General features: G+C 35.6%; 1 protein-coding gene across 1 annotated transcript in view; it reads right to left on the bottom strand.

The window, feature by feature from the left end:
- Window positions 1-21358, bottom strand: part of MCTP1 (multiple C2 and transmembrane domain containing 1) — a 599962-nt gene that overhangs the window by 278356 nt on the left and 300248 nt on the right. The window contains exon 2 of the mRNA XM_077138660.1: window positions 17353-17467. Coding sequence (XP_076994775.1) covers window positions 17353-17467 — 115 coding nt within the window. The remainder of the gene's footprint in view (window positions 1-17352; window positions 17468-21358) is intronic.

The following is a 21358-nucleotide window of genomic DNA, read 5'->3' as shown; positions in this document are numbered from 1 at the left end:
TTTTTTTTTTTTGAACAAGTGACAGACTAAAAAGAAAAACCCATTGGCTTCTGCCAAGACATCTATTATTTAAAATGGTAAAGAACATTTTGCTTTTCAATTTTGTTGAATCAGCATGATGAAAATTGAAATCAGGAAAAATTTACCTCAAATTATTTAGAATGCTCTGAAATACTGCTTGTTTTCTCTAACTTAATTTTCTTGCCATTTTTAAAACTGAAAACAATTCCTTTCTGGAAGTTTATTTTGATGACCTCAGACTGTAATTCTGAAATTAATAATGATGTATGAGCATCATCTTTGAGGGAAAATATGCAGGCTTTGGATATTTAAGAGTTAGAGTATGAGAAATAACCTCAATATCGGGAAAACAGTTGCTTTTTCAATTCTCAGCAGGAATTCTACTTTTCTCTTCCTTGAGGCAGGCGGGCTGTGGTGTTGGAGTAAGCAGTGCAAAGACAGCGAGTGGGCTTTCAACCTCAGCCACTCGCTACGGCACGTGTCACTGTAGTACACGACCAGAGAAATTCTTAAAAGACAAAACTCTATTCCAAATGCGAGACTCCATTAGAATATGTAATACGAAAGGTAATGGAAAAGATAAAAGAAAAAGGTGCAATTCTCAATTACAAACACTGATTTCATCTCTACCATTTTAGTCAATTTCAGGCTAATAAAATAATGATGATGATCATCAAAATAGACAAGCAGAGGCCTCATTACGTGCTCTGTTCTAAAATTTTATGTGCACGATCTCACAGTCTTGACAACAAGCACGTGAGGTAATGCTCTTGAAATGAGGCTTAGTCACTGGCCAAGTACTGGTCTCTCTGATGCCAAAACCCATGCTGTAATTGATGCTGTCCCCTCCCAGCAAGGTCCCTTGCACACCTTCTGTTTCCCTATACACCCAAGGCTTCTGAACTCCCTTGCTATCTCAAGCATCTGCAACTTCCTGCAGCCAAAGGCGCATGCTCAGCTCATGGCCAGGCCTCTGGACCGAGGAGTTTGTATTCTTGAGAGCAGGCTTTAATCGATGGCAAAGGGGAGATGCTAATAAATACTCCAGCGTCCAGGTTCCAGATTGGGATTTGTAAGGGGGTTCTACAATATGTCCCAGAGGTCCCCAGGGGCAAACTGCTCCTTAAATTATTCTATGCTGCCCCCTTCCTCTTCTTTAAATTTCCCTTGTCCTACATGGCTGCCTCCTGGGATAGTTCCCAAAGGAACTAAAATTCTTGTCCCAGGTCTTCTAGAGAAACCCACCTAAACCACATGCTCTTTTCTTTGATGTTAGGCTGCTAATGAAATACCATTTAAAATAAATTAACTGAAGTTTGAGTATTTTAAAACTGAACGTACTTTTTGAAAAAGCAATTTACTTTAGTTATTCTCCTAATTTATATTCACAGCTTTAATAAAGAAGAACAAGGCTTTGTTCATTCTTTTCTAAATCTAAGCAAAAATTATTCTCTGATAGTTTCTTCAATAGGTAATAAATTCTCAAAACATTAGAAAATTTAGAAATATTTAAACGTACCATTTTGTAGTCATTCCTTCTAAGTATATTTTGGCATAAAATCATAATCCTTTATAGTTCTAACTACCTCAGTAGTCTACATTTTAAAGACATTTGTGAATGACAAAGTGGTCATTCTTCAGCTTTAAAGAGCATTTCAGTTCAACCTAATTTATAACTTCTACACATATTCACAATGGACAAAATCTATGTTCAACAGAAATGCAAGACAAATAATGGGACTTATTACATGGAATCAACAAAATCAATAACAAAACTTCACAAAACTAAATCAATGACACTGAATACTTCAATGCAGCTCATAGCAAAACCAGCTGGGATACAGATAAATCAATAATTAGCAGGAAACTTATAGCATTATATGTACATATTAAAAGGCAAGAGGTATTAAAAAAATACTTTTTCAACTTGGTTTAAAAAAGGGGATAAATTTAAAGAAAATAAAAGGAAAGATATAATTAAGGGAATAAACAAATACAACTGAAAACAATTAACAATAGAGATGATCATAGAAAAGAATGTGATTGGAAAAGATCAATAAAATAGACATGCCTCTGGCAATATTGTCATGCAAAAAAGAGAGAAGGCACAAAGAAAATATATTGAGGAGCAAAACCGCAGGTGAATTTAGACTGAGAATTTATGTCACAAAAAATCAAAAACAATTTTTTTGAACAACTTCAACTGTTTTATTAAATTTGGCTTACAAGACAGTTAAATATCTTCTCTGCCTTTATCACTGTGCAGAATATAAATGTAAATCAGATCTAAGTTCTAATAGGAGGCTTAATTAACTGGAAATTTTAAAAATTTGTATTATAGGATGGATAGTGATCACTAATTACAAAAAAAAAGTTTTAAAATTTTATGGACGTAAACATGTTCAAATACATTGAATTAGAATAAGTAGTGTATTTATTTTTAAAGAAATGACTATTTTAAATTTCAGGTAATGCTGCATGCTATTCCACTTGGATTGCTTAAGTAAAATTTTAAGGTTCTATATTTCTTTTAAAATATTAACTGTAGTTCTATTGTTCTGTAATGTCAATTTAAAGTTCAATTCCATGATCCATAATGAACTTTGAGACTTGAATTAATGCCTACTGTCTGTTATCTAACATTTAAACCAAATTAAATAGAGACAGAACAAAGGTACCTGATCAACACAAAGGAGTTTTGTTTTTATTTATGTATTTTGTCATTATGTCAATGTATTTGCAATGCAAATGATATTTGATTACAATGGTTAGAATTAATTCAGTATAAAGTATCCTATGCTTTATAAAATTAATTATATTTAAACTCTAAAGTTTAAAATTAAACAATATTATCTATCATTATTTTGTACATTTAAATACATACATATTACGGTAGATTAAAATTAATTTGAAGTGAAATTTATGTATAACATAGGACTGATAATTCAGAAAGAAAAAATAGACATAGAGCCTCTTCTCATCAAAATACAGTAAAATATGTATTTGCTTTCTGCATAGATGGAAGGTTTCCACCTCACCCAAACTGAACATATACCAACAAAAGGGTCTGCTTTTGTGTTGATTATGAGTATTTTATGAATGGGGTCAATCATTTTAACAATAAGCAAACAGAAAAAATCATAAGGGGGTGCAAGGGTAGTTCAGTGCTGGAATTCTTGCCTGGGTTCGATTCCCAGCCCATGCAGTTCCCCCCCGCACCCCCCCCCCCCAAAATTAACAAATGATGCTGCAATAGTCACATGGAAAAAGAATGAAATGTGACCCCACCATACAGCATATAAAAAAAAAGAATAATTATGATTAATCACATCTAGACAACCTAAAACTAATAAATTGTTAGTTGTTTTACTGCTGTTATGGTTGCTATACAGTATTGTTACTTTGGATAATAACACAGCCAGATTGTAGCTACTCCTTGTCCTTGAGCACCTGTGTGTTTGCCTGAAAACTCTCTTTGATTTTGGTTTTCTCCAATATTAGAATCTAAATTTTGACTAATAAAACTGACAGTGTTTTTATATCTCAACCAACTTTCATGCTTCCTGAACAGGTGCTAGGTAGCACCCAAAGTTTGCTTCCTCGCCTTGCAATACATCCTGTGGCACACAGAAGCAAGTAGGGACTGCCTGATACAGTTAGGCATGATTTGAATGCCTCATATTTTCTTAATATTCTCCATACTTGCCTGTAGCATGGGAGACCCCTCCCCCTTCTTCCTGAGAACATGACCGTCAGTCAACTCACTATTTCCTTGGTAACCTGATAGACAGGAAATCAACTACGTCACTAAGCAACATTGCTTAATGTAAAAATGAACCCTGGTTGAGCAATTTCATCCAGAGGGGAGTAGCAGAAATGTCTGCTCAGAAACCACAACTCTGTTTTACCCTGAGCGCAGTGATTCTTGAAACTGGGCATGTCCTTGGAAGTTACATCTATAGAGTAGTTACTGGAGGTTCCGGCTCCTGTAAAATTTGAGACCTTTATATCAGAGCAGCTCCTGCACCTGCCCTATGTCTTGTGTTCTTGCAACTGTGCTGTGTCGCATGGAGGGCCAAGGAAATAACTTTCAGATTGCTGTGTGGGCTGCTGCATGGACTCTGCAAGGAACACTTAATGCTGCAAGGAGCACTTGATGCTGTCTTGCTGGCAAGCTGTGGGTCCTGCTGGAAATTCTCATGATTAGATGGATGTGAACTGTGGCCTTGGATTGTGTTGTGAGCCTGACATTTAGTTGGCCCTAAGAGCCATGGTAGGCATAGAACATAGCTTTTTGGAATATGTAGAATTTCAAAACAAAAAGAAAAGTGCATTGACTCAAGGTCAATTTTATACAGGTTAAGGTGGTTTTCCTATGATATGTTATTATCTGCTCTATTGGTGAGCATGAAAGCATGTTCATATTCACGTGCAAAGAATGAAGCAATGGCTATCATCAAATTTACTTCTAGGAAGATTTTTGTTCAAGTTTTAAAATACTCTTACCAACTGTAGATGATTTTAACACAGATTTCCCAATGCCTTCAACGCCTTTAAACATTTCTTTCCTCAGGGTAATCACCACCTAAACTAAGGTATACCCATTTGCTTATGCAGTCACTTCCAACGAGAGACCCTACTCTCTTCCATTCTGATATTGTTGGTTTGTGCAGTAAACTAACCAGAGCCATGCAGTCTTGTACAAGTGGCCTCTGTTCTCCCCTCACATTTGCCTAAAGCTTTCTACCATAAGCTATAGACCAGAGAATGTGTCTTTCGAAAGAACTACAAAGAAATTCAGCTTCAGGCCTTGGTGGAACAGATACTTGCATGAAGACTGGAAAGAATAAACTCAGGGAGGCAGGTTTCCAAACGTCAGCTGAGACTGCCACCACAAGCAAACACGTGACTGACTCTGTTCAGGGGATTTAAAAATCAGGATTTTCTGAGTTATTTTGGCCCAAAGACAGATGACTTTGTGCAAGATGACTGCTAACCCAAGATCAGGAGAAAGAGAAATAGGACCTTGTGAAAATGAGGTATCTAACTGTAGTTATTCTTTTTTTAGAATATTGTTGGTATTATCATTAAAAATTTTTTTTGTTTTGGTATTACTTTTAATGGTTTATTTTATGATTATGTGATAAAACTCCTTTATTCCTTTCTACTTTCTCTCTAACCCCAAATTTAGATGATTATAAATTAGTGCCAACAAACAATTGTGCCAAAAATGTAAATCCATTTTTTTTTTTCTTTTTTGCCTGGAAGGCACCAGGAATCGAACCTGGGTCTCCGGCATGGCAGGTGAAAACTCTGCCTGCTGAGCCACTGTGGCCCGCCCAAATCCATTTTTTGACAGTGAAACTATTATTGTATTGGACTTTATATTTTGTAACTGCCAGTAAAAATAAATACTAAAATCAATATTATAGTATAAAAAAAAAGATAATAGGTTAATGCTTTTAAATACAGTAATCATTTTTAAAAGGTAGAATATATTTTTACATATTCATGTATTACAATAATGAATATTACAGGTTTAGCTTCTGCAAATTTCTCAATAACTGACTCAGAATTGATTTACTTTGTATATTCAGACTTAGTACATATTATAACCAGATTTATCAATCTATCTTCATTTATATTTTATCAAAGAACACTGTATTAAATTTTAGTTTCAAATTTTTTTCCACAGAAGTAACTAATATACAAACAGAAAAATAAATATAAGGAAGGATACATGTGGCAAAGATTCATAAAAATTCTTTAAAAAAATTTCATTGTGAAATATAACATTATAAAAGTAAAAGAAAGAAAAAGCAATGATATTTAAAGCACACTTCAACAATTATAGAACAAATTTCAGAGTTAGTTACGGGTTACCATTCCACTATTTCAGATTTTGTCTTCTAGCTGCTCCAGAATACTGGAGGCCAGAAGAAATATCGATACATTTTTTAATCTGTATTTTTTTTTTTACATGGGCAGGCACCAGGAATCGAACCTGGGTCTCTGGCATGGCAGGCAAGAATTCTGCCACTGATCCATCGTTGCACCACCCTCATATTCACTTTTTAAATCCTATTTTCTCTCTTATAACTTCTCTTTCTCCTATGATCTTTCTCCCAATTTATAGGGACCTTTAGGCAATGCCTGTTCTGATTTTTTCTTGTTGAGACAGGCTGTCGACACTAAAGGATAGGGGGATGTTATTAGTTGATAATCTTGGAGAGGCTGGTTCCTCTGGATATCGGGATTTATCTGGCCTAGGAAACTTCTGGAAATTTTAGGCTCCAGGAGAGCAAACTTAGTGCATGAAACTTTTATAGAATCTCAGTTTGAACCCTAGGTATTCTTAAGAATTAAGAGGGGTGGTGTTGGTTGGGTTTTAACAGACCATGGCAATTAGCACTATCTAACTGAAGTTAGCCTCTTGATCTCTCTCAGCCACTGATGCCTTATTTTATTACGCTTCTTTTCCCCCTTTTGGACAGGAAGGCATTGTCAATCCCAGGGTGCCAGGGTCAGGTCTTATTATAGGTAACCTTAGCTTCTCCCCTGTAGAAATAAGTTTCATAAGGATAAGACTCAAAATAAAGGGCTTAACCTATTTTATTGGGAGTCCCCAGTGTTGAGAGAGTACATGGGGTTTCCCAGATGGGAAAGTGTAATAGTTCCCTTTGTTTTCCCTTCAGACCTTCAAGGAACTCTACCAACACTTTTTTTTCAATGTGCTTTGAAATGTATTGCTTTTTTGCATATGTTATTTAAAAATTTTTTTTTATTGATAAATCTTTACACACACACATTCCATACATGGTATATGATCAGTAGCTCACCATATCATCACACAGTTGTGTATTCATCACCAGGATCATTTTTTAGAACATTTGCATCACTCCAGTAAAAGAAATAAAAAGGAAAAAAAAAAAACCACCTCATAAATACCATACTCCTTACCCTTCTATCTCATTGACTGCTAGTATGTCCATCTACCCAATTTATTTTATCCTTTGTCCCTCCTATTATTTATTTATTCTTTATCCATATTTTTTAAATTCATCTGTCCATACCCTGGATAAAAGGAGCAACAATTACAAGGTTTTCATAATCCCACAGTCGCACTGTAAAAGTTCTATCTTTATACAATCATCTTCAAGAATCAAGGCTACTGGAAAACAGCTTAACAGTTCTAGGCACTTCCCTCCAACCACTCCAGTATACCATAACCTAAGAAGAGCTATCTATATACAGCATAAGAATAACCTCCGAGATAGCCTATTGACGCTGAAATCTCTCAGCCACTGAAATTTCATTTTGTCTCATTTCTCTCTTCCCCCTTCTGGTCAAGAAGGCTTCATCAATCCCATGATCCCGGATCTCAGCTCATCCCAGGTGTTCTGTCCCACACTGCCAGGGAGATTTACACCCCTGGGAGTCATGTCCCCTATAGGGGGGAGGGCAGTGAGTTCACCTGCTGAGTTGGTTTAGAGAGAGGCCACATCTGAGTAGCAAAAGAAGTTGTTTGGGGGTGACTCTTAGGCCTAATTTTCAGTAGGCTCAGCCTATCCTTTGCAGGAATAAGTTTCATAGGGGTAAACCCCAAGATTAAGGGCTCAGCCTATTGATTTGGTTGCCCCCACTGCTTGCGAGAATATCAGAAATTCTCCAATGGGGAAGGTGAATATTTCCTCCTTTCTCCCCAGTTCTCCGAGGGGACTTTGCAAATACTTCTTTATTCTCTGCCCAAATTACTGTGGGATATATTGGGGCATCACACTAACCTGGACAAACCAACAAGATCTCACACTCTATTCAAGAGTCCAGTACTTACGGTGTTCAACTAAACTGACCATACAAGTTAAATTAGGAAATGCATCACCCAAAATGTGAATTTTGCACCAAATAAACATCTCTTCCTTTGGTCTCACACAGAAGTTGAAGTTTTAAGATATGGACCATATTATCCTTTACCTTGTATTCTGGTTTCCCTTAGTCCTAGCCAGATCAGCTTCATTCACATCTTTACTCAAAGTCTGATGACTTTTCCAACTTTTTAAACAGTTCCTTATAGGGTACTGCTGACTTGATAACTTCAGAGTTCTAATATGAGTCTCAGGTGTCATATAAATCCCTGAAATCTCTGGGAATGACCATCTACCAATATTTTTAATTATGAGCCCACCATTTTCTGAGATGTATCTGAGTGTTACATTAAGCTATATAGAATTACAAGGCCTCCTTCCTTGTTCTGGACTCCAGGAGTTTGGGTTGTTTAAATGAGCCATCCAGGCAGGTTGATTTAGATTATGTGTTACAGAAAATTTAGGTTCTGATATCATAAACCTCTCTGCCTTTAGTCTTCTAGTGTAGGTGAAGGTACATACATTATCATCTTTTACCCTGTTTTCTGATTTATTTTAGTCCCTGCCCAGACTGGCTTTTTTTCTATCTCTTATTGAGGCCTGGTCTCTATTTTGGTTACTTTAACTGTTATTGTACGGAGCTTTGCTAACTGCAAATTAGCATTTCTGGGTGTTAGGTGTCACAGAGTTATTAAAAGTTCCATGGAAATACCAGCTGATACACATATAGCTCAGCATCTCAGCATCCAGAAGTACACTTACAACTTCAGACTAAGTGTGGCTGCTACAAGGGATTACAATCTAGGTTCCCATTTTCTTATAAGTATTTTCTGAAAGAGCCCTTAGCATATTTCTTCTTTCATTTCTGGCTTATTTTGTCCAACACACTGTCCTCAAGGTTTATTTAATTTGTTGTGTGCTTCTCATCATCCTTCCTTTTTGTAGCCACGCCATAGTCTGGCATATAAATGTACCAAAGTTTGCCATTGTGCTTCTCAGTCATTGTACTCTTTGGCCCCTCCATCCACTGGGTATCATGGATAATGTCCAAAATAAACAAACCATGTCTGACGGTATCCTTGCTTGTTTGTACAATCAGCAGCACTCTCAACTTCGGATAATTTTTATGGATTCATAGAGACAAAGAACTGACAAACACAGCCTCACCAAATATCAAATCAAAACTACCCTTATACTTGCCCCTTTCCCCAAGTAGTTGCCCCTGGTAGTGTCCTGGTACTGTTGATGTCTTCCTGCCAACTACTGGCCATAGCATGCATTTTTAGTTTTGTCCCCATACCCCTCTACTACTGACTCTTTGTCCGACACCAAACCTTTGAAATAGTTCATGTGAGAACTCATTTATAATTGCAGATTTAATAAATGGGCTACATGGCATTTTACATCCCCTTTCAATCATATTCACCTTCAATGTGGCAATGCTACTCATAACCCCACTAATTAGTTACTGTCACTTCTAACCGTTCCCTTGAAAAAAAATTCCTTTTTATAATAAATTCCGGAAATTGTCACTGCCCGTGTCTTTGTTTTACTTATTTGTTTGTTGATTGTTTTTTGGAATGGAGTCTAGTAATCTTTTAAAAATTTAAAATCTACTCTTGATCGGTGCCAATTAACCTTTCAAACTTTATAAAAAGAATAAATCTGAAGTATTCAAATGTTCAACTTTATATGTTCCAATTTCAGGGAACATGTAACTAAATTCCTGAGACTTATTCTCCATATAAACATGATACATCAAAATTCAGGAACATATAAATGTTTCCATATGTTAACAGCAAGAAGAACATTCCTTTAGGAAGTCTTAATACAGAAAATTATGAATACAAGCTAATGAACCTCATTTAAGGACAATGTCTCTAGTAAATGGAATACAGAGGTATATTTTCAAAATGAGTTAAGCTTAAAACCATCTTTTTAAACTGATGCTGAGTAAATTATACTTATCCTAAAACCAATTAATCAAATCTTATTTCAAAAGAACACCATTAGCAAGGTCTATGCAGATTCTGAAGAAAATATGTTGTATATTGATTGGCTTTCTCTATAAATTGCTGAGAACAGTGTCAGATACCACATGCAGGGCTTTTCCTGGGCAGTCTACTTTTCATGGCATTGTAGCTATTTGCAGAAGTTCAATAAGGACTGGTCCTCCTTTCTGCACAAATGTAACTGAACGAAGCAAATACACAGCAATAATAATGCAAGAAATAACACACAAAAGCAAATATTAGTCAATCATGCGTGGCAGGACTACATTTCATATATGGAAGCATTGTCTTCAGAGCTTCCTCAACAAAGGTGGCGTACCTGCTCTATGGCTTAAAGGGTTCCAGATGTAAGGGCTGTCACCTCCAGGCAGGCGTTGGGCATCTCGAAGAAAAAACAAGTCCACATATACAGTACTGCAGACAAAGCCTGGAGAAGAGCCACTGGATCCTCAGAATAGATGAAGTGTTAAGAACAGTATCAAAAGCTTTCTGTGGGCAATGGTGTAGTTTTGGAGTTATTTATGAATTTTCCAGATGGAAGTTCGTTCTCTAAACTTGGTAATCCTATGGCTCTAATTTTTAACATACAACAGGGAATCTTTGTGTATCAGTGAGTGATGTTTTTACACCTACACAAATAGAACACGACAAAAGAGAACGAATATATATACTACACTATATACACAATATAGTGTGCATGTGTGGGCATGCACAGATGTATGTATACCATGAGCTTCAGATCATAGAGCATAGGAAATAGCTCTCATTAGAACTGGGTCACTTCAGAATTTAGTTTTTATTTTTATTTTTTTTAACATTTTCCCCATGCTAGGAAACTGGTTAAAGCAATAGCATTAACAAGTATGTAAATGATTGTCCACACTGGGTAAACAAGCCTATACCTGATTTCCATCATCTGTAAGAAATGCAAAAAGCAACTACAAGCAACACATTCAATTAATGATCTTTACACAAAAAATGCAATGGGACAAGTCTTTTCTTGATTAAAATAGCTTTTTAAAGCCTGCATAAATCTAAAGAAGGGACCGTGAAGGAAAAGTGACTCAAACTTGCTCAGAGGCAAACCTTTTTCTCTGGTAATAAAATATGCAGTCTCCTTCTGGGTAAAAAATGAACTAATTTTCTTATGAACTTTAATGGGATTAAACTTGTTCTAGAAAGCATCAGCATGTACTATATCTCCAAAGATGGGACCTTTTAGTCTTATGTGAAAAAAGAATAAAGGAGGATACTATTAACAATTATGACTGTCAAAGCAAGGACCAGAACTTCCTCCGGTAGCCTGGCATATGTGCCTACTCTACCATAAAAGAAACCCCAACGCTCAAGAACAAAGAGGAGCGTGAACCCCAAGCCATGAGCGTGTGTGCAGGGATGACAGCTGCTGTTAGCACCAATCTTGGGAATATTACCCATGAACAGGGTGAGACTGGAGGAAGTAAATGTAAATGCCAAGCATCACATCTGACGCAAAATGCACACTATAAAATTACTATGCCTAAACCAATCTAAGAATAACTCTCTTTTAAGACCTTTCATAAATTACAATCTAATGACAAAATTGTTGCAGGCCCTCTGACTTGAAAAAAGCTCTGTTTACACTTAGAATATAGACTATGTTTTGGTTTTATCACATTAAATTTCTTTCAAACAATGTTACCCAATTCATTTTCTTAGTTTTGGCTAAAACGAGAAATGTAAACTTAGCTGGAGGTTACCTTCTCAATCCTTTCCCACCATCCAGGCTTCTATAATTCTTTCTCCAACAGTTACAATTATACTCAGAACACTTGGAAACTCTCCTTTAGCACTGACACATCACACTCGAAGTGTGGATTTCTGGAGTTTCAGAATACAGTGAGTAAGGTTCTCTAACTCCACTCAACAGGGAGGTTTCTTACACTGTTACAAATAGAATCCCTATAAACAAATGCGCTCAGATGACTTGTATGATTATTTAAACTTGTTCTTGGTACTTGTAAAGAAGAAATTGTACTCCATGGTTCAAATTCCAAGATCTCAAATTATAGGAAATTATTATGACACATATCTACACAGCGTGCCTGTATTTCTCTACTGATGTGAAAAACAATGTCAAGACATTACATTTAAAATGTAATTGATGAGAATATGGCCCTGAAAGTCTCAACCTAATTAAAATAGGCCGGCATTTTTCTGATAATAAGTAGACAATTACATAAAAGTTGGAATTTCAGATGATAAACAACAAATAATTTTTAAGTAGGCCCAAATATTGCACGGGACATATTTATAATGTTTTATTTAACTGAAATTCAAATTTAACTGGGAATCCTGTTTTTTAATTTGCTAAATCTCATAACCCTACTTTGCAGAAAACCCAAAAGTTTAGCTTAAGAATGATGATGATGACGACAATTATAAATACATGACTGTCATTCCCAAAATACCTATTATGTACACAGTGATAAATGCTTTCTTCAACGATCTTTTATCTATACAGTGCAGCAAGAGAGATGATGTTGTCCCTAATTTAATGCAATGAGAGACTATGTGCTTTATTTAAAGTCACACAGCTAATAAAATGGGGAACTTAGCTTTGAATGTCTGGGTCTGATTTGCAAGGTCATGTTCTTCCTCACCCATCAGGCTCCCTGGGGCATAGATATTAAAATTAGGGAAAGGAGGAACAGCATTCCGAGAAGCTATCTGTACGTTTTCCAGAAAACAGGTTATAAAAGCAAGAGAACACGGACCAGCTCTGAACGCTGAGCTCTCTGCTGTACCCAATTCATATGGAGGGTCCTGGAGATCAAACCAAATACTAGTGATGGCATCAGTGGTGGAAATGAATTTTTCCCTTCCAATATTCTATGCAAGGATCATACAGGACATAGAGCCCATGAACATTTTAGTTTTGCTGGTAATAGGTGGCAGCGTCAATGTAAGCATGATAACAGAGCATAATATGTTATTGTAATGGTTATACAAAGGATCTTACACAACAGTCACTTCTTTTCCAACATCCACCTGGCTCCCAGGCACTACCAATCTTATAATCTCCATAGTTTTTTTAGCCTTCCCTCATCCAATTGACCCCAGGTTCAGGATATTCCCCTGAACCATCTCTCGTATTTTCCTTTTTCTTCTCCATTTCCACATTCATAGTCCCTCAAACTACTTTCCCGCATGACTGTAGTGCTTTCCAGCTTGTTTCCTTGCTTTAAACTATCCATTGCCATCTAATTATCCTACCAACTACATGTATATAAATGCACATATCTAAAGTGATTCAATACTATCTATCAAATAGTATGCTTAGCACATCTGTTATACACAGGTGGGTTGAAGGTAAATTTTAATAAATCCCCAATTCAATTCAAGTTGTTTACTCTGTTTAAATATCTCCTCTTTTCTCTACCTAATAAAAACTTCACAAGTGCCAGGCAAGAAGTAAAAGAGTGAAGCTGAATTGGAGTTTGCATTTTAAACACTTTGGAATATTCTTCACTTCTGCAAAGTAATACTTCCTCTCCCAGTTTTCTTGAACACCTGGTGCTCTCATTCTACCTAAACAACTCTTATTTTAGGTAGAGACACATATAGAGAATAATGTACTACTATAAGAAAGACAGTGGGGCACGAATAGTGACATCTAGCCTCACAGTTATGAGGACATGGGGAGAGGTGGAACAAGATCATGCATGCCTTGCCCAAAGGTGTCTTAGTTAGCCAGGGCTGCTATGACAAATACCTCACACTGGGTTTGTTTAAACAATGGGAATTTATTATGTATTGGTTTTGAAGGCTAGAAGTCCAAAATCAAGGGTTTGATAGGCCATGCTTTCCTCCAGAGTCTGTAGCTTGTCACTATCATTGGGGTTCCTTGGCTTTCATTTCTGCTTCCATCACACTGCTTTTCCTACTGGCTTTAACTTCTGCTCAGTTGTCCTTGTCTCTCTCTACATTTCCTCTCCTTGAAAGGACATCAGCCATATGTATTAAGGTCTGCCCAGATTCAATGTGGCCTCATCTGAAAGGATCTCTGAAGATCTTCAAATGTTGTATTTACAAAGAAACGGGTTCATACGCACAAGAACACGGATTAAGACCTGAACATGTCTTTTGTGGGGTACATGATTTCATCCCACAAAAGCATTGCTGAAACTAGGCTCAGATAACTGGAGTTATACATGGCAGAACTTCTGATTTTTTAAGATGAACTATAAATCTCAACTTTAATTTTTAAATGATTCATTATTTTTAAAACTTAAAAAAAAGTTTTTTAGAGCAATTTTAGGCTTACAGAAAAATTTGACAGAAAGTACAGAGTTCTCATATATCTGTTGCTCTCCCCCACCAAGGAGCTTTCCTCCTTTCTTTATCTGCAACTTCTTTCTTCAAGAATGAGCGTGATCTATATATCTATCTCTGACAATATTACACTGTCTTAGTTAACATATCTTTATTGTAAGTCTTTAAATTGGGTAGAATGTAATACTAGGGTTCAGTTAGGTCGGGGGGTTATGAGGGGCATTGGATATTTGGGGTTTTCTTCTTCTGGAGGAATTGTAGGGAAGGCTGTGAAGCTGGCAGCTCCAATGAAGGGTCTGAACTCCACAGGAGAGACTCACTCATTGAAGAAGTAGCGGAGAGTCTCTCTTCTCCCTTAACACTCTTCAACAGATGGGACTACCTCATTGCGGGAGGCACACCTTAGATGATCACAGATATAATTAGCCACAGATGCAATAAACTGACTGATGATTTAATCAACCAACCACATAATATCCTCAGACCAACAGTCAGACTGGTGCTTGCCTGACCAGAAAACTGGGTATAATCATTTGGTCAAGTTGTCACCAGAACCTAACCATCACAGCGTATGAATACATCTCAATAAAATTACTTTTGAAAAAAGAGTAAGAAACCTGGCTCCCATTACCTACACTACATTTACTTATTTGCTCATTCCCAGTATATACATTAAGTAGTTTCAGAATTGATAATCCATTACTCTAAATAAGAGTACAATGTTTATGTTTACTGTTTTTTGTATTTAGGTTTAGAGTACGTAGTCCAAATACTGTTTTCAATAGTTATCTAGATTAGTTGTTTTTCCCCACCCCTGTGATATGCAGTTATATTTATTTTTTGTTTTTGCTTTCTTCCCAAATCCTTGTTGATTTTAGTTATTTTTTAAATTTTCGGGTGCTAAAATATTACCATGCTTCTAAGTTAGAAATATACAAAAAGGTTTATTCAGAGAAATGTCGCTTCTCCCTCACTTCTTTTACCCATCCTCCATTTTTTTTTTCATCTTTTCTTACCTACATTCTATGTTAACAATAGTTTCTGGATTTTCCTAACTATTCTATTTCTTTTTGTACAATTCAACAGATAATGCATAATTTCTTATTTCCCTTTTTTCTCACATGAACTTAGCATACTATAGATATTTGTTTACACTTTACTTTTTCACTTAATATATCCTGGAAATTTTTCCATATTAATTCACAGAGTTCTTTCTTATCATTTTTTTTTTACAGGTGCAAATATTCCATCATTTGGACCTGAAAAATTTATTGAATCATTCTTTTATGTAGGAATGCTTATACTAGTTATGATATTTTTCCATTATAAACAATTATTCCATAGATAACTTTTTGCCTGTGTATTTTCATATGGTTGGGGCAGATCTAGGACTAACTTTAGATCTCCTAATGCCTGTTTTAATTTTGTTTGCATCAAATGATGTAATATAATAAGAACATTTTGAAAACTAAGACATAGTTTATAAACATACCTACATAATGCTATGTTATTAATATTATTATTTTCTTTCTATAATCTGACTGTAACATCTTTTGGGACAGGCATCCAGTTCAAGAAACATTAAATCCTCATCATAAATAAGGTGGTTAATTTTGAAAATTTCCCCTGTATGTTTAAATTATCTAATGTTTTGTGTTACTTAGATTCAGTTGTCAACTTGGCCAGGTGAGCATACCTAGTTCTGTTGCTGCGGACACAAACCAATGGTACGTGAATCTCATCTGTTGCTAATTACATCTGCAGTCGGCTAGGAGGTGTGTCTGCTGCAATGAGTGACCTTTGACTTAATTGGCTGGTGCTTAAATGAGAGAATGCAATGTACCACAGCCTAGCAGCTCGGCATTCCTCATCTCAGCACTCGCAGCTCAGCCCAGGCCTTTGGAGATGCAGAAAGAAGTTACCCTGGGGAAAGTTGTTGGAACCCAGGGGCCTGGAGAGAAGACCAGCAGAGACCATCCTGTGCCTTCCACGTAAGAAAGAACCTCAGTGGAAAGTTAGCTGCCTTTCCTCTGAAGAACCAACAAAATAAATCCGCTTTTATTAAAAGCCAGTCCATCTCTGGTGTGTTGCATTCCGTCAGCTAGCAAACTAGAACATGTTTCCAATTACATCTTCATTCAGTAAGAATGCTTTGATCTTTACTAGTTTTTACTTAAAAATTGTATCTATTTTTTGTGCATTTTCTATTCTAGGCTTAGAAAAACCCCACTATCATATTAAATTATTTTCTCTTTAATTCTTGTAGAGATAAAAGACAAAGATTGCACACTACGGTCCTAATCTAACTCCTTCCACTGTGAGAGGAGAAACAGGATCACAAGACGAATGATGCTAGTTTGAATGACAATGAGTTAGTATCGGTTTAGGGCCTCTTCCTGCTCCTAATAAAAGAAGGTACACCAAACTCACCTTTCTCTGGGATTGGGTGCCCTCAAGGTCTCCTGTTGTGCAGCTGGTATTTAAAAATATGCAAAGGATGTTGCACAGTTTATTTAGGGTTTATCCCTGGTTCTGCTGCTGCTTCAAGGAAGCCTCCAAGTGACCCATTAAATTCATTATGGCATTGTCTTGGGAACTGGAATCCAGGTACTAAAGATATTTGCCAAATCTTGTCCTTTGTCATGGCCTAGAAAGGTTTCAGTTTAATCTACCACGAGGCTATTTCCAAGTCCAACCTAGTCTCAGAGGATCATTTCTAGGGACCAGTGAGATACCAGTTCTGAAGTCAGCAATTTTAGCAGATTCAACTGAGCAAATCCATGAAGCAAGAATAATTCAGGCAAACCAAAAGCTGAATTCTGATATGGCTTCAAATATGTGCCCCATCTACTTAACCGATTGTATTACTAACTACATAGAATGTAAGGTCTAATTTGGCAGCAGTTTAGTGAAGATGTTGCTGTCTGGTTGTGAAATAGCTCAAAATGTTGGAACTCGCATGAAAACCTCTTAGCTATGGTCAGAGGAGTCAACTCACGTTTCAAACCTTGTCTTTGACCCTAACCTTCTAAATATGATTACACAGTTATTTTTTGTGGTTGTTTAAACTGAAACAACCATAAAAAGACAAAGTTTCTCACAAACACACAGAATAAGGTTCAATGCAATGCTGTTCTTACCTCCTCGATCTCGGGCAGCTAAACTTTGACCCCTTCTTAATGTAATGTCCAACTGGTACATTCCGGGATCAGCCGAAGGGAGATCTGCATTACTGGTTCCGGCAGTGTTTATTTTCTGGAGGGTAAGAAATAGACAAAATAACAAATTTATCTCTATTCTATTTCCTTCAATGAAGGATTAATTGCAGCTTAACCCAAACTACAAGAATTTCACACAGTATCATAATCACCTGGTTCTCTAGGCTTTTGAAATTCATGACATTTTCTAACTCAGACCGGAAACATGCAGTTATAGGAATTTTCTGTTTTAATAAACACAGATAAGGGATAACAAATGTAATATGAAAAACATTTTTCGTGGAAAATCCCACATAACGTGACTGAAAAAGGCCAGCAAGAATAGGGGACTGAAGCTAAAATGTAATCAATGGTGCATAGAGAATAAAGGTTTACAAGAGCAGTCGATTTTCCATTCGACCAAAAGCAAAAATTAAAATGATTTATTCAGCTGACTTTGTTGACTCATTTATTCAGGCAATAGAGCTCACACTGATGGATTATATACTCCCATTTTAGCCCCAACATAAAATACGATATATTATACAAAAATAAATTCACCCAGCATTTTGACAGTATTTGCAAGGAATAAATTGTCAATGGGGCTAAATTTCGAACACAGCTTTCTATAGAAAAAAAATGCACAAGATATTGCGGGTTTAAAATTCTCTGCAAGCTGCCTCTATACACTATTTTTAGAATCCATTTTTCAGTTGATAATTTGCTAGACATTGAGTTACAAATGCAATTGCAATAAGTATGAACTACACTAAATCAACATTAAAGAAACAAGTAGTAAAAGTCCAAAGTTCATATTTTACAGTCTTTTCCATTTTGAATTTAACATGAAGGTTTACTTTCTTTACATGTTAGATGATTATAAGTTCTTTACTTATAATTATTTTTCTTTCTCGAAAATGTTCTTTTGTTTTGAAATAATACGCATGGATAAGTCAAGATAGTAGACTCCAGCCTGGCTCTTTCAGTTAATTCACATGTAATGCAACTACAGAGCAGAATTTAAAAAAATCACTATTAAAATATTATCTACATACTATGAAATCAACTTAATAAAGCATCATTTTTTGAGGTTTCTAGAGCAAGAGATGAAGCTTTCCTTGTAGGAATAATTATCATCTAAAACAAAAAGCAGTTTCACTTTGAGTGATAAACCAAACTCATCAAGTCTTCTCTGCTAACAATATAAAATAATTTACTTCTCTTGCTAATTGTGTTTCTTCAAGCACCATGGATAGCACCATCCTCCATCACTCAGGCTAGAAACCACCAAGCCATCCTTGCCTTCATCCATTTTGTATATAACTGGAAGGCTTACTTTCCCTCTCAGCCACATCCAAAGAGTTGTCAAATCTCATCCCCTCCATTTCAATAGAATACCTTCCAACTCTCTTTTTCTTTTAGTTCCTGTTACCACTGATTTGGATCAGGCCTTCTAACAAAACAGAAGTAAAAAGTAAAAGAATTGTCTTGCTCGTCCCTTCTCCATCCAATTCCTTAAGGTTGCTAACAATAACAATTTGGGGTAGAACCTTCCATGCTTGGAAAGGGCTAATATAAACATAAGCACACACACACACACACATATAAACACACCCGGGCTAGTTTTTCTTGGGTGGATTTGCTTTTGTTTTTAGCAAAAAGAGTATTATACTTTGCCTTTTTTTTTTTTTTTTGTATGGGTAGGTACTGGAAAATGAACCCCTTTGCCTATCATTTTATAACTTGTTTTTTAACTTAAAAACCTCATAGGAATTTTTTAAAATCAATACATACAATCATTTTTTGAGGTATGCCATTTTCCATGGTGTGGAAATACCATAATTTCTACCATTATTCCCTTATTAACCATTGCTTTCAGTGCTCACCACTGCAGGTACTGGAGCTTTTGTTTCTTGTAGGATGATTTTTTTTTCCCCAAAAAAGTTTTAAATATTTCACCTCCTATCAAGAGTGCCTGTTTCTCACACCCTAGTCAGTACAGGGCAGTACAAATTGTTCTTATTTTTTTCAAGCTTGATGGGTAAAAATGTTATTTTCCTTCAATACACATTTCTAGAGCTACGATATGGTGTAAAGGGCAAGAGACTTACAGCTCTTCACTGGGCCATGCAGAAAACGCTAACTTGGAGAGGAAGCCAGTTAACTTTGTCTTTTGAAAAGCTCTTCAGAGAACAGTTTTGAATGTGGGTGTAATTAAGCAAGATTTAAACCGAAAACTAACAAACACTTATTAAGCTCCAACTATGTTCCAAATCTTTAGTTTCATACATTTATGGACATAAATTCAAAACAAATAGATCTATTTATATATACATTAAACATAGGTTTAATATTTTCTTTAAAAATGAACTAAAATCTGCAGGAAAAGAGCAATTCTCCATTCACTCACTATCCTCCTCTTGTGTTTTGATAATAACCTGAAAGGCAGAGAAGTTTGAAAGCTCAGACAACTGCAGTTCTTTTTACCTATTCAGAGCTTCTGAAGTTTATAGTACATAAAATAGAGAATACCTGGTTTTACATTTTAAATGCATATTATACTTTATAGGCAGGTAAAGGAATTTTCAAAGGAAACTACACTAGATCTTCATTTTTGCTGTTTTAGAATTTAACACTTATTTAAGAGACAACTCATTTGGATTATATTTATTGGCTATATCCATTTTCTCTTGTACAAATTTTTAATTAACTGTATTTATTTAATTAACTATAACCTTTGCTCAATTTTCTGCTGAGTGGTCTTCTTAAAAACAGTTTGTAAGAAAAGTTTCTCTGTCAAATGTATTGCAAATATTTCCTCCCCATATGACTTCTGTCTTGGATTTTTGTATACTGTATACGTGGTCATATAGAACAAATTAAGACATTTAATTTTTTTTCCCTTTATGACTTCTACACTTCTTATCTTGCCTATAAAATTTCACACATCATGAGAGTACATAATTATTCTCTTATTTTAAAAACATCTTTATAATACTGTTTTGTTCATATGGATCTCTAAGTCATCCACAATATATTGTAAGTGTGGTATAAAATAGTAACCTGAGTGCATTTTCTCAGTTGATATCTGGATGGCAGCCAGTAGTTGTAACACTAGGTATTAAATAATCTATTTTTCCTTTATAACATATTAAGTTCCCATATATATTTGGATCTGTTTCTGGAATTCCTATAATCTGCTTTTTTCTGTAGCAATACCATACCACTTGGCTATAATGACCTTAAAGTTCCAATATATGTTAGGATATGTAGTTTCTATCATCCTTGATTTTTAAAAGTTTCTTGGCTATTCTTGCATTTGTATTTTTCTCTATCAATTTTTAAATCTTAGAGAGGCAGAATAATTTACTAGCTTAGCTGGTGGGCCAGACCACCTGGGTTTGAACTTTGACTCTTCTGCTTATTAGTTATGTGACCTCGAGCAAGTTCCTTAACCTATCTGTACTTCAGTTTTCTTAATCTACAAAATGGGGATTATAGTAATAGTACTACCTCGTTGTATGTTGTGAGCACTAATGTATGTCAAATTTTGTAATAGTGTCTGGCACATAGAAAGCACTTGATAAATGTTAGCTTTGTGTGTTGTGAGCACTAATGTATGTCAAATTTTGTAATAGTGTCTGGAAAATAGAAAGCACTTGATAAATGTTAGCTATTATAATTTTCCAAAAGACAAACAAAAATACTGAGATTCTGATTTGAACTACACTGGGTTTCTTCATTAATTTGGGAATGATTTATAATTCTGCTACATTAAGTTTTCCCTTTTAAGGGAAATGTAACCTTTCACTTATTCAGATCCTATTTTATGTCCATCAATAAAATCTTCTCATTTTCCTTATATAAGTCCTATCCCTTTCAAGCTAAATTTATTCATGGGTATTTTGTGGGTTTCATATCTATTTTGGGTTGTCTTTATATAAAAATT

This window comes from Tamandua tetradactyla, chromosome 21, assembly GCF_023851605.1.
Source record: "Tamandua tetradactyla isolate mTamTet1 chromosome 21, mTamTet1.pri, whole genome shotgun sequence".
Taxonomy (NCBI): domain Eukaryota; kingdom Metazoa; phylum Chordata; class Mammalia; order Pilosa; family Myrmecophagidae; genus Tamandua; species Tamandua tetradactyla.
Note: the sequence above shows the minus strand (reverse complement) of the source record. Positions and strands in the feature narration are given on the sequence as shown.